At 40.7% G+C, this 14941-nt stretch overlaps 1 protein-coding gene across 1 annotated transcript in view; it reads right to left on the bottom strand.

Annotated features, from left to right (window-relative positions):
* Nucleotides 1-5850, bottom strand: part of pth2ra (parathyroid hormone 2 receptor a) — a gene marked incomplete at both ends in the record, with an annotated part of 57625 nt that extends 51775 nt beyond the window's left edge. Inside the window, one exon of the mRNA XM_084083801.1 lies at nucleotides 5745-5850. Coding sequence (XP_083939927.1) covers nucleotides 5745-5850 — 106 coding nt within the window. The remainder of the gene's footprint in view (nucleotides 1-5744) is intronic.
* Nucleotides 5851-14941: the final 9091 nt, after the last annotated feature.

Genomic DNA, 14941 nt, shown 5'->3' with positions numbered 1-14941 from the left:
GGGAAGACAGAGGGGGCGGGGCTTCAGCAATTCATGCTCGACCCTATTGGTGGTCTAAGTCCACATACCAAATTTGGACTTGGTGGCATGCTGCAAACTGGAGTTATAGCTGTTTAAAATCCCGTGCTCATCCCGTGCTCATACGGGCGGACGGACATAACATACGCTGGGGGTCCCTGGACAGAGGGGGCGGGGCTTCAGCAATTCATGCTCGTCCCTATTGGTGGTCTAAGTCCACATACTGAATTTGGACTTGGTGGCATGCTGGAAACTGGAGTTATAGCTGTTTAAAATCCCGTGCTCATACGCTGGGGGTCCCTGGACCCCTCTTTGATAACCAGTGGCACGTGTGGCCAATGAGAGGAGAGATGGCATAGGCAATCTGCAAGTCCGTGTGTGTGTGTGTGTGTGTGTGTGTGTGTGTGTGTGTGTGTGTGCGTGTGTTTGTATGTGTTGCTTCTTTGCCGTGCTCATCCCGTGCTCACACAAACGGACGGACGGACATACGGACGGACGGACACGCAGACAAAGTCAAACGTAGAGCGGTTGGCACCGCTAAAAATTTAAATCAGAATCCTTGAAAACTTGGCCAACAATATCTGGCTTCTGGATAAATACGATCTATAATTGCACTGCACCATCACAGCCCACATTGTCGTGCATGCCTCATGATTGTGAATACACAGTTACGGCAGGGCTAACAAACAAAAGCCATAACACATAATACATTATATTTATAATCCCTGCTCAAAGACCTTCAGTGCCCTAAGCAGAAGCTTCCACAAACAGGAAACACACAATGAATGAGTCATTTTTAATAGAAGGCACCAGATCCCTGTCCTGCCATCCGGTTCATGGAGTTCATTTTGCTTTTCTATTTTCTCTTTCTTTTTGGAGATGCATTGTGTCCCCAAAATGTTTTTGGTGTTCTGTTATACAACAACAACAACAACAACAATAATAATAATAAGCTGATAATGATAATATGTAACCGATATGTAGCACTGTTTTAATACCCAAAGTCAATTTCGAAAAAGTTAAAATATAGGAAGAGTGTTAAAAGGGGGGTTTGAATTAAGTGAGAAAGGCACGTCTGAAGAGGTGGGTTTTGAGCATAGACTGTAAAAAAGAATGGACAAAGCCACTCCCCTGCTTTCTACAGAACGAAAATGAAGCCGATAGTTCAGGAACATGCATTCCTCCATCGTTAATATATACAGTTGGCCACGCCGGAACTCAAACGCTATTGGTTGAGACCAGACACGTGACCAGCGAACCGGAAAACACCCCCAAAAATGCTATTGGTTGGGTAGCTTGTCAATCAAGAGCGGGGGCGGGGAATGAATGCTATTGGTTGTGTAGGTTGTCAATCAAATCATCCCGCCCCTCCTGGAGCATAGCCTACTTTATCGTCAATTTTAGAATAAATGGGACCATAATTTAGCAAAACGCATATCATGATGATTGAAAGGAGACTTTAAACTAGCGACTGGAAGCATATAGAATTTATGACAATTTTTATTACGGTAAGAAAATCTAGTCTAAAGTTTGTCAAAAACCCATTCACTTGCGCTAAAATTAATTCTTTCTGACACTTCAGGTCGGCGCAGGGTAAAACAGCGCCACTCTGGCCATTCATAAGCTTCCGTGTTGGCCTCATCGTAAATATCCAAGCCTTGCCCCTTGGTTTTGAGGGCAGTTTTAACCGAGTCTGGATGTGATGAAGGCGTGAATTAGTATCTCTGGAGCATTGCGAAATAGGGTGGGACAAAGGCGAGCATGGAAAAGGCAAAAATGGAAAAAGGCTGTTTTGGTGATCTGGTTGAAATGGGGCTGAAGTAGAGGATGGGATCCAGGAGGACACCATGGTTACGGACTTGGGTGGAGGGGGTGACAACGGAGCCGTCAATGTTCAGGGAGAAATTATGAGTAGAGCGGGTGAGGGTGTCTAGACCAATGATGAGGATTTATTGCATTTGAGTTTCAGGAAGTTTGATTGCATCCAAGTTTTAATGTCAGTCAAGCAGGTGGTGAGGGTGGAGTGGGTGGTAGCAGTAATGGTTTTGGAGGGGAGGTAGAGTTGTGTGTCATTGGCATAGCAGTGAAAACGGAGGCCGCGAGGCCCGTGACGGCAAAGGATTTGTTCGAGAGGGAGCATGTATTGTAGAGGATAAAAAAGGAGAGGGGCTAAGCACCGAGCCCTAAGGGCTCAACATTCCACCTGTCCAGTGCACCTTTTAAGCTCAGCTTCAATGTGGCAAGAAGGCAGTCTCTCATGATGTAATCTGGGGTTGCTGTGTCTCCCTGATTCCTCTTTAATAGTTTCCCATAAATGTGACGTGCGAGTCAATTTAACAAGGTTAATCTCTACTGAATATTGCGTTTAGATGTTACTTTGGTGGGCATCCCTTTTATTTAATTGGATAACACTTTATTTTTAATAAGGTTACTCCCTGAAAATCAACAGGAAGTTAACATTTTTATTAAAAAAAACAAGCGTTTGTTTACGTGCTTTGATAGCTGTTTTACCGTACAATGTGAGTCAATGAGGAGCATATTTTTAATGATCAATTTTTAATCAATGGAACAACTATTTTTGATTTCTTGTCCACCTTTGGAGTTACATCATGGAAAGGTAACTACACAACCCAAACCTCTTGCCCTTTAAGTAAACTTTAGGATTACAATGTAAGCACTTTGTTGTCTTTACACACTACAGCAGTGCTTCTCAACCTTTTCCGGATCAGGGCCCACTTGAAAATCTCGGCAGCCATTAGGCTAAGTGGTTAAGTTAAGTGGTCAGGTGGGTGGGCATCGTGCATTTTCATAGTACTAATATGTTTTGAGCACATTTATCCGTTTTTTATGTAACAAATGAATGCAGGCCTCCTCCATAAAGTACTAGATGTTAAATCATGGGCCAGTGCAACACCAAGCAGAATTATGAAACATGTGTACAGTGTGTTCCACATTGACTCCCATACTGATTCCCAGCCATCTGAAAATAGACCTGCTGATGAAATGCACTGTGAATTCGACCTGCAATCACGATTACAGTAATTCCACAGGTAAAATGAGCAGGATGACAGAGGAAACTATATACTCAAGTCAACTGCCTGGTGCTGACATATGTCTGTCAGCAAAACGCAGTGCTGGTGGAACTGTATTATAATTACAAAAATACAAATTAAAATATAAAAACAATCAGAAAATGAATACACAAAGACAAATTAACATTGTAAAATCTAATGAAAATGTCCAGTCAAATTAAACAAATACACAAATGACAGTTACTTGGCAAGATATCTCTTGATGTATTAATAAGGCAGAGCATTCCAGAGTGCTATTGACCATATATAACAGTGAGTTTGTGATGTGAAATGAAATGAAGCAATATAATCAATAAATGAAGGCATGAACAATCTAATCAATCTGCAATGGAATAGATGAGGGCAATGCAATAAACCACTGATGCAATAAATGTCTGTAATTGCAAAGTATAGCCTTTCTCCGTCAACGTAAGGACGGGAAATATGTGTTGACAGGGGCCATTATTGAATATGAGCCGACAGAAGATGAGAGGATTGAATAAGGAGGAGGAGGTGAAAAGGGGGAAGGGCCTGACATAAATTATGCATAGCATGCAAGCTAGTTCAGACAGTATACACTTGAGAGGTTAAGGTGACTCTCCACCAAACAGACTACTTCAGACTACTTCAGCCTACAACAGACTGCAACAGGTAGTCTGTTGTCAAAAGTTGGCATTTAGTTCAGCAGAAGCAATAGGCCGATGTGCACATTGTTGTGCAAATGCATTTGAGCTGGCCTGCCAACGTTGCCAGGTCTGCTTATTATAAGCGACTTTGGGCTTGTTTTCCTGTAAAGTCGCTTGTCGATTCATAGTTGCTGGTTGCTTTAGTTTGGGCTTGTTTCTGAAGTGTAGTTGCTTATTTGGGCTAATTGCTTTCTAGATTTCTTTTTGAAAATAGCTGATGCAATGGGGCTCAAGTGGTGAAACTGGTCGCTTCTTTTGGGCTTTCATTCATACACCTCGCCGCTTGTTTCTCTCACAGAATCTGGCAACAAACTCAGCTCGTTGTTATAGATGTATATCTCCCTGCTTTTAAATGGTTGTCTGCTAATGTGCTGAGCAGGGAGTAATGTATAAGCAGAACCTGAACACCAAGATCAAATATAATATTCACACTTTTTTAAATAAAATGTTCTCAATTATGCAATAAATAATCTTGGACAAGAGTAGCTTCGAGGTAAATTATGATTATATAGTTATTAATTATATATCATTTGTGTCATCATTATTAATTATAAATATGTACATGTCATCTTATAATAAGGCATTTTTAAACAGATGTAAAGATGATCAGATATATTTGAACATAAAGGCCTTCTTGGTTACAGTTTTTGAAACTGCAGAAATCGGGGCGGGGGGGGGGACAAGATGGCATTTAAATGATCAGACAGAGTCAAACCAAAGGCCCGGGAATTTTGGTATTTTGTGTGTTCAACTTTGAGTGTTCTTGATGTCAATATGACAATATATCATCTCTGCCAGGCGGGCAGAGATATTGAACTTATCTCTCACAGAAAATGTAAGGCAGTTTCTGGGATGGTAGAGAACACTAATACTGAGATTAATCTTCCTTCCAATATTATCAAGATGGCATTTAAATGATAATTCAGAGTCAAGCCAAAGGCCCAGGTATTTTGGTATTTTGTGAGTTCAACTTTGTGTGTTCTTGATGTCAATGTCAAATTTATATAATCTCTGTCCCTGTCAGGCAGAGATATTAAAATCACTGCTCTTATCTATGTGTTAAATGGTAAATGGACTTCATTTATGCAGCACCTTTCTCCAAAGTGTTTCACAATGTTTTTCACAATCACCCATTCACACACACATTCACTCACCGGCGGTGCAGGAATCCATGCAAGGAACCAACCTGCTCATCTGGAGCAATTAGGGTCAAGTCAGTGTCTTGCTCAAGGACAGTTCAACACGTAGCCAATAGGAGCTAATCTTGCTAACTACTACTAAATCATTTCTAGTGCACTCAATTACAGAATATTTCTTTGAGAATTAATCATTTCAGTCCCAGCTATGGGAATAGAGCGGACAGCTGCTTCTGGGATGCTTTTGAAACAAAATAAAAATGTAAAACAAAAATAAAAACTAGTAAAAAGCTATAACTATAGAAAATAATGTAAATAATTGTATTTGAAAACAAAAAGCTAATCTAAGTAAGGAACAACTGTGTACTTGAATCTGCAGAAAGTTACTATAATAACTGTGTGTGTCATGAGAGTGAGCATAAAACACATTTTGCTTTAGTGCTGTATAATAACAGTATGAACGTATAATAACAGTATGATAAGGTTGGCAAAAAATATCACTTCAAACACTAGTCATGCTTTGTATGGAGAATATAGGTTGCTGCCTTCAGGAAGGAGATACGGTGTTCCAACATACAATAAGGTCAAACTGAAGAGGTCCTTTGTCCATCAGACGACATTGAGGCTTAATAAGGAGTTATAGGCCAGGGGTAGGCTGAATGGTGGACATTGCTTTTGTCTTTACATGTCTTTATGTATGAACTTTGTATTTTGTTGTTTTCTTGTGTCATGTCAAATGTGTGTACTGTTATATGTTGCATACATGGCTGTTTGGGTCGCAAGACAAATTTCAGTGCAAACTGACAATAAAGTATTATCGTATCGTATCGTACCTGTGGTGCCTGGGTCTCTGTTGGAGAGGTTTTGGTAGCACTGTAGTTTGATGTCGTAAAGGATATACATCTGCTCTTGAGCCGACAAGGCCCCGTCAGACCCCATCTGTAGAGTACAGGGAAAAAAAGATCAGATGAACTGGCGCACCCCAATTAACCGCACACATGCATGTGCAACTCACGGGAAATTCTACACAATGAATGAAGACAATACTTTAACATGCTCGGTGAGCGTGTGATTTGCATGGTGAGAATATCATCATTATTCATTACTCGGTAACAGGCATTGAGGTTGGCCGTGGTCGCTTCTTCTTTCAAGTAATTAATTAGGTATTAAGGCGGAGAATCTTCTTGAGGTTTACATGTTAATCCAGTGTTATTCATCTGCCATCCCTCTTTACCGATCCAGTAATCTATCCAGGAAAGTGAGCTCGCTGAGCCTGTATGCCCTTTTTATCTAATTTGTTCATTCATTTAGTGATACACATTACGCCTGGGATTATGCGCTGTCTATCTACTAAATCTTTATGCCGCTGAGCAGTCCAGAACAAATCACTGGTACTTAGCCATATGAACCCTAGCGTCCCAGTTCTCGGGTAAACCCACTTGCTATCCACTTTCCTTTATGATTTATGATCCACTTGAATAAGCTAGTAGAAAGCTACTGCTCTGCAAGTATAGCCAATATGAATTTGTGATTACTAATGTCAGCTAGTGCATTGTGAAGGTCTGCAGTGTTAAATGCACGGCCCAAGTACACTGCATTATATAGTACCACACATCACAGGTTTGAATTCTGGCTGGGATTGCTCCAGTGAGCTTGCCCATGGACAGTTAAAGTTGTGGCATATTGGTATTTTCTATGGCCTTAATTCAGAGACAGACCAGAGCTCTGCACAGATGCAAAACTGCTCCACAAAAAATTAAAGGTAGAACAGTGCTTACTCTTATTGCCACATGAAAAACACCCAAACAGTGGAAAAAGCGACAATAAAATTGATTTAAACAATGCTAAACTTTGGCTCTTTATTTATGCATTCATAAATAACATTTAGTAATCTGATACATCAGCCTGCTAAAGCATTTTGGCCAAAGCCTTCATCTTTGTGAGTGCAATGTCAGTTTTGTGTACATGTGTGCATGTGCATCTCAATGTGTGGTTGAACAGTATTTACTTGTGTATTTTATATATTAGTTTTCAAAGCCTTCATGTTTGTGCAATGTTGGTTTTGTGTCCATGTTTGCATGTGTATCAACATGTGCTTGTATGTACTGGCAATTGGCAATTATTTATTGTATGCATCCAAGCAGCAGATAAACACTCTTGTTTTGTCTTTATGCAAATCCAACAAGCACAGAAATGATACACACACAAACACAGATGCACGCACACACGCACGCACGCACGCATGTTGATACACATGTTTGCATGTGTATCAACATGTGCTCATATGTACTGGTAATTGGCAATTATTTATGTAGTTGTATGCATCCAAGCAGCAGATATCAACACTCTTGTTATGTCTTTATGCAAATCTAACAAGCACAGAAATGATACACACACAAACACAGATCCACAGATCCACACATACTGTACATGCACGCATGCGCACACTCACGCACACGCACACACACACACACACACACACACACACACACACACACACACACACACACACACACACACACACACCGTGACACACGCCACTGAGCAGTTCCATATCAGCATATCTAATAAGTCTACTCATTCTGAATGAATAATAATCTTGCCTATCATGAATGTTTGAAGTGATAATTACAGGTGTACTTACAGTACCTGCAGAAAGTGATATGCATTGAAAAGTGATATGCATAATTGATGAAGAAGGAGAGGGTACTTTTTAAGTTCAAAGAAATTGGAGGATATCCTTGATATTCACTGAAGAAGAGACAGACCTATTGAGTTGGAACAGGAGCGAAGACCGTACCAGATAACAATCACATCTGATGACTACTCCATCCCCCACACACAGCTGATAACAATCATGCCTGATTACAACTCTTCCCTTATCTCCTCCCCCCATATCAGTCAGTGATGAATATACTGTAAAACCCTGCTATGTTTGCCGGTCAGTCAGTGTGACACTCATCCATGCCTTCATCACATCCAGACTCGACTACTGCAATAGACCCCTTTACAGTGCCACCTCCTAAGTTCTCAAGAAACCTCAATATGTGCAAAACTCTGCTGCCCGCCTCCTCACCAGAACCCCATCCAGAGATCACCCCAGTCCTTCACAACCTTCACTGGCTCACAGAATCGATTTCCAAATACTGATCACCACCTGCAAGGCCCTCAACAACCAGGCTCCCCGCTACCTCTCTGACCTCCTCCAACGCCAAGCCCCCTCCCGCTCCTTCAGGTCTGGTAATGCCAACCTCCTGGAAATCTTCAAAACAAACAAATAAACCAATGTTTTTTTTTTCAGTTGCAGCCCCCTCCCTTTGGAACTCACTCCCACCTCAGATCAAAGCCGCCCGCACCCTTGCTGTGTTTAAAGCCTCAAACCCCACCTTTTCACACTCGCGCTTCCCGCCTAACTCAAATCAAATCTCCCTTTCTGCCTTTTAGATAGTCTTAGCTTAATGTTTTTCTCTTTGCTAAATTGTTTTCCTTTTAACAATTTCTCTCCTAATAAAGTTGTATATTTTGATTTGTTTTGTAAAGCGACTGTGGGTACTAAGAAAAGCGCTATATAAGTGTGATGTATTATTATCATTATAGAGTGTTCTGTCTCGCACACATGGCTTGCAACCTCTGTCTCGCTAGCCCTTCTTTCTCAAACAAACACTCAAACAACTTTTAAAAATGTGCTACTCACCACCATGGACCTCAGCAAAAGTTCAGATCTGGTGCTCCAGGTTTCCGAAGACAAAAAGATGTACCTCGCTCCTTGTGATTATACTGCTACTCCCAACACCAGCCTGGTTCTGCAGCTTATTCTCTTAAGCTACGCTCACTTCTCCCAGATGAGCCAATGGCTGCCTTCCCAGCCCCTTTACAACTAATATACTACCCTACAAAGCCGCGTGCAACAGACAGCAACTACATTGTTGGAGACACATAAGACACATAACACCTGGAGTGTGTATATCTGTCAGTCTCTTATGTCATCATGATTTGTGTGCGTGGGTATCTCATTTTAAACAAGCTTAGTGCTTCATGAGCCTTCCAATTTAGTAGACCTTGTATTGTAACGTCAGCAACGTCAGCATGCTTGAGGAAGCAGACATCGACTGCATCGCCACTATCATCATCAAACCTGATACACGCCTTCCAAAACAGGCTCTCTCTTTATTCACAGCTAAGTACTGGCTCACTCCCCCTGCCCCCAGCCCCTTTACCAGCCTAGTGAAGGGACTGCCTGCCTCTGCACTAACTATTCTCTCCATTCCCTCACTCGCTACTTACGGAGCTGCTGTCTCACAGCCTGTGATCTACCAGGCAACCTCGGCCACTATCACATTTTTTACTAAGTAAGGGACCATTAGATCTTCAGCTTAATGGCCCAATATTCCTCCACCTATGTTCAACCCTCATACATTATCTCTTTTCTCTTTATACAGTATAGACCTATTGGGACATGCGTCACAACTAATGGAACTATTGTGAAGCATAAAAGGACTTGTACTGTATGCAGCTCCATTAACACTCATTTTATCAACAACAATGGTGAAGTGCAATGAGCTTAGTGTTCAATAATGACATATCTCTCCTCCAGAAAGGTTTATGACAGAAATAACAATGTTTGCGCACCACTATGGCAGGTGAGGTGACTGAATATTCAATAATGACAAATCTCTCCTCCTGAAAGGTTTATGACAGAAATAACAATGTTTGCGCACCACTATGGCAGGTGAGGTGACTGAATATTCAATAATGACAAATCTCTCCTCCTGAAAGGTTTATGACAGAAATAACCATGTTTGTGCACCATGATGGCAGGTGAGGTGACTGAATAGTGTGTTGACCCCATAATCACAGCATTCCATCAGGAGCAGACTTGGGAGCATAAGGCAAGCGCAGGTACAGGGCCCTCCTCCCCCTCCTGAATGAATATCATTCTTTATTCATTCAGACCCACTAACATCACATTATGGGTCCGTGCACTGTTGAATAGCGCAACTGCTGCAAAGGCAATTGCCTAATGAAGGCACCAGCTACTGTCTGTAAACTCTTAAATACAAAAACAAACAGTGAATAAAACAGTACGATCAGTCATTATAGCCGTGTGCTAGTTCCAAGTTGTTCTTTACTAGAAGCATATGCTAGCAGGTGTGCTCAAACAGAGCGAGAAATGATGTTACTGTTGCAAGTTCATTAAATTATCATTAAAACATTTTAAGTATTATATTTTGCTTTGCATTTACAATAGACTACATTATTCTTCCTAATCCTGCTTCACAGCAGTCAAGTGTAGTAGTCTCAGCTCTGACTCTGATATAATAGGACTAAAAGGCCATTTTGTGTAGACATTTGTGGAGGCATTGAATTAAAACATGAGTTTATAAATCAAATTTGTTTTTTTTGTATTTGTTTTTAGATTTTTTTTGTGGCCCCAAGTGCTTACCTGATGTCACTCCAATTACTGAAACCTTTGATCAACCACAATGGTGGAAACAAGCTCAGTGAACTCTGTGGTTAGACAGTCTGCCCTGAGACTGGGAGGACGGGGTTCAATACCCTGCTCAGTCATAGCAAAGACTATAAAAATGGCACCCAATGCCTCCCTGCTTGGCTCTCAGCATCAAGGGTGGGATTGAGGCTTGGAAGAAATCCTCATGTTAATGTACACACCAAATACTTATAGGAAATAAATTGACAGGGCTATGCCCATCACAGCAAGCTATGCTGCAGACTAGAGTCTACAGCATAGCTTGCTGTGATGGGCAGAAACTGGTTAATGAGGAGCTGTCTCCTTTGCGTGTCCTCGCTGTCATCAGCAATGGTATCTGTAACTCTGAAACATCCTACATGTCTACAGTGTAGACATTCTCAGATGAAGAATCCACGGACCATGCCAAAGACTTACCAGAGGAACTAGCAGAAGATCTTTATGACAGTGATATGGCTGCCACCAAACATTGAGTTAAATGCCTGTGAAATATTTGTATGTAGAAAAGACAACCATGGCAGATAACTAAACAGCTGCAGTTTGGCTACAGTACAAGGAGATGATCAATCTAATCCATGCATTCATCAGTTGGAAATTGGGATCTTCATTTTGATACCCTGACAGACATAATGCAAATGGCCACCTCCAGACATCACATCATAGAGCATGTACCTCCAGAAAATGCTGGACTTGTGGTGTGCATGAATATGTCGGCACAAAATTGGGATGAGTACATGGATTGATGTATGCATAATAAATTGTCCTTTAATGTTTCATTCTTTGTGCAGATAAGAAAAACTAATTTGTATGTACAGAAAATTACTTTACAATAAATGGTTTCATAATAATGTGCTTTGTTTGGAATTGAAAAAAGAAAAGGTTGTTTCTGGGTAATTAAGGGTACCCTCAATGTGTATACTGCACATTGAGAACAGTTGTGACATCTGATGGTTGTTGTATTTAAGAACACCATAAAAACAAGATATGGACATGAATTATATGAAAATAGTATGTAAGAAGCAGAGATACACACTTAGTTGTGTAATGCTGATGCCCTAAAACCCCTGAATTTACCATGATCCACTAGGCTACTGTATATAATATAGAGATCACATTAAACCTTGAATGATTGCTATTGCAATTTCCCCTGGGTCAAACCACATATTTACTGGACTATATGAGTTCATGGCTTGTGCTGCATTCCCTAGCCTCTAGCAGCCTGTTTCACTACACATTCAGGTTTCAGCCTGGCTGGATTGTAATGGGATCATAATAACAAATATTCAAGGCAAATAGCCTTCTTGCCTGCAGATGTATATTTATTTGAATAGCCTATTTCTATTTGTAAGAAGCCAAGATACAAACAACATTAATACTTGCAGAAGCTATGACTCGATTTGGCCCAAGGCTACACAAACATGTTCAACTTGACTTTCGGGAAGTTTGCCCTTTTTATCATCTTGCAGAAAGAATGGCATCATTTCAAGCAATAACTGACTGTATGCTGCCCTCTAGCGATGTCATGTCTACGTGGAATTAGGCCACCTCTTGATTAGCCTGTCTTAATACATGTATGTCATGCCCCCACCATCCCTCAGCCCTCTATAGACTCCGGGCATAGCGACGTAACATGGTCGCCACGCCCTTAAATCGTGCCACTTCCGCCGCCATCTTGAGGGAATAGATTGACAGCTGCCACAAGTGTAGAGTAGTGTAGTGTAGTCTGTAGTCCTGTGTTTGTTGTCCAGCAAGTAGACGGTGTACATTATTATCTATCTCTAACTTGTCTGTTGCTCTAATTTAGCAATGGTACGACAGTGCTGCATTATCGGATGCAATGCCAAGGTTTCAGACATTAAATTAAAAAAGTTAAATTGCACACATTTCCAACCTGGAGGAAAAGCTGTTGGAGATCAGATGTCGGGGAGATATCAAAGAAAAGGCTTGGCATGGGTATCTTAAATACAAATGGGTATCTTACATACAATGAGATTGAGCTAACAGCTAAATTGTGTTTCTCTATGTGTCCAGTCTGAGAAACGTAGTCTAACGTGGGTCTAACGTGGGTGGCTCACGGTCACGGTGGCTGAGTAAACAGCTGTCTGTCTGTCAGCAAGTGTTCAGACGTCGGAGATATCAAATAAATGTAGTATGGCTTGGGTGTCAGCTGACGAAATAACATAACCTTCAACAACATTCCCAAACACATATAAGCCCAAACGAGCATGACAGCACACAATCAAACATATAAACATCTGTTGGAGGCGAGGTTAGGATCAGCATCAGCGTTGCCATGTCGGCTTATTATAAGCGACTTTGGGCTTCTTTTTATGTGAAGTTGCTTGTAAAATTAGTAGTTTTGTATGGCTTATTTATAAAGTGTACTTGCTTATTTAGGCTTATTTAGGTGCTTGCTTATTTAGGCTTTTTTTTTAAAACAAAAAAAATTAAACCAGTGGTTCTCAAATCTTTTCATGAAAATGTTTTGTGCCAGGGAGCATTTGTGTTGTTAGAATGTTTTAAAACATATTCCAAATGTTATTTATTTTATTGCAAGAGTTTTTTTTAATAACCTATGTACAAGCTCACGTGAGCTTGTAGATCGGCTATTTTCAAGTAGTCGATGTATCTAAGCCACTTCTTTTGGGCTTGTTTTCATAGACCTGGTTGCTTATTTCTCTCGCAAAATATGGCAACACTGATCGCAGGTAGCGTGCCTTTGCGTCTGCATTCAGCTTCTCTCTGTATGGTAACTCTCTGTCACGCATTGCCAGGTCCATCTTCTGTCCTTTACCAATAAATTCGCTGTAGTTCAGGACACGTCGTGACTCGTGGGTAACTGTCAATGTTGTTGATACTAGCTGTTGTTATGGAGCTCCCTTAATATGGCCACCGTAACTACTTCAGCCTAAGCTTGGCCACGCCTTTTGCCCGGAGTCTATAGCAAGCCATTGTTTTGTGTTGCATGAAAATATTGATTTACTATGAAGCGTTGGCAATAATACATAGAGCACTGTTTCTCAAACAGTGCTCTATGTATTATTCGGCAGCCCGATTTGTGTGGGTCGCGAGTAATCAAAAAATATTTTAAAAGGTTTAAATAAAGAAATACAACTTTAAAAAAAAGTTTTAACAATTCCAACATTTTCCAAAAGTATTTCATAGATAAAGTCAGAAAATCAAAAATGTTCCATTTAAAAAAAAGCTCACAGCTGTGTGTGCATTGTGAGCTTGTAGATCTGCTATTTTCACTAGTTTGGGTCCCGGGCAAAAGTCTAATTTCTCTTTTGGGTCTCGAGCTAAAAGGTTTGGGAACCGCTGGCATAGAGGGTAACATGCAGTATACATGCATTAGTACGTGGGTATCAAATACTGGAAATAAGCTCTTGTGTCGAGCGTACAGTGTCGGATCGGTTGTTTCCTTACCTGTGCCTCAACTAAAGCCCAGTAAATGAAGAACATGGCCAGTTTCCACAAGGAGTTATTCATTCCGTCAACAATGATCCTCTTAGTTCATCGGTAATTGAGTACAGCTGTGTGCATTTAAAAAAAAAAATCCTTCACTTAGTTGCTCTTCCAATAGACATTTACCTTAAATGTGAGTTATAAGTGTGTGTTCCCAGATCATCCTTCAGTGCTTGGAATGAGTGCGCAAATGACCAATAATGTCGCACTTTTACAGCTGGTGTCCCGAACTTAGAAAGGTTGTCATATTCCACACATTCCTTAGGTTCACAGAACTGATTCCTATCCTTACATGAATAATCTATTCATGCAATAAGGATAGTACAGCACTGCATCTTGTTTGGCAGCCCTTTTTGAGAGTGCTCGAGTGTTGTACTGTATGACTGCGTGCTCCAAAGTAAAGAGAAATATTTTGTCATATTTTAAGAATTTTCTCCACACAGAAAAATCAATTATTTTGTGTTAAAAAATAAATAAAACATAAACTGTTTCCTATCCTGTGCAGTGTGAGGGGAAACGAAGAGTGCAATCCTCATTTATAAAGTCCACTGTTTCTCGAGCCATGTATGATCTGCAGATACTCTCTGATTGATAACCTCTCTGTCTGAAGTTTATTGCTTCAGCAGCAGCCAGTCCTATAACTCTGTGGACAGGGTCGATCTGAAGCACGTTGCAACGATGCCGAGCTTTATTTGGCTTGTCTTGTGCGTTGTGTGAGCCTTGTTGTGACGCGCACAGAGGCAGTAATACACCACACCACGTGGGGTACACGTTTAGCAGTGAAAGTTATAGAAAGAAACGTTCACCTGTTGTTCGTATCAGCAGTGGTGGAAGGCAGTAGGCTACTCACATGTTTTACTTAAGTAAAAGTATCAATATTTCAATGTAGATAATCTGTTACAAGTGAAAGTCCTGTATTCAAAATGTACTTGAGTAAAAGTGCGAAAGAAAAGTAAAAGTAGTACTCATTGTGCAGAATGTCCCCATTTTCACAAGTTAAAAAAAAAACAATATTTTGAAAATCTCTTCTTTATGTATATAGGGCTGAAGTGGTTAATGTGTGTTACTGTTTTGTAA

Source organism: Gymnoscopelus microlampas, assembly GCF_963454915.1.
Source record: "Gymnoscopelus microlampas genome assembly, chromosome: 17".
NCBI lineage: Eukaryota > Metazoa > Chordata > Actinopteri > Myctophiformes > Myctophidae > Gymnoscopelus > Gymnoscopelus microlampas.
Note: the sequence above shows the minus strand (reverse complement) of the source record. Positions and strands in the feature narration are given on the sequence as shown.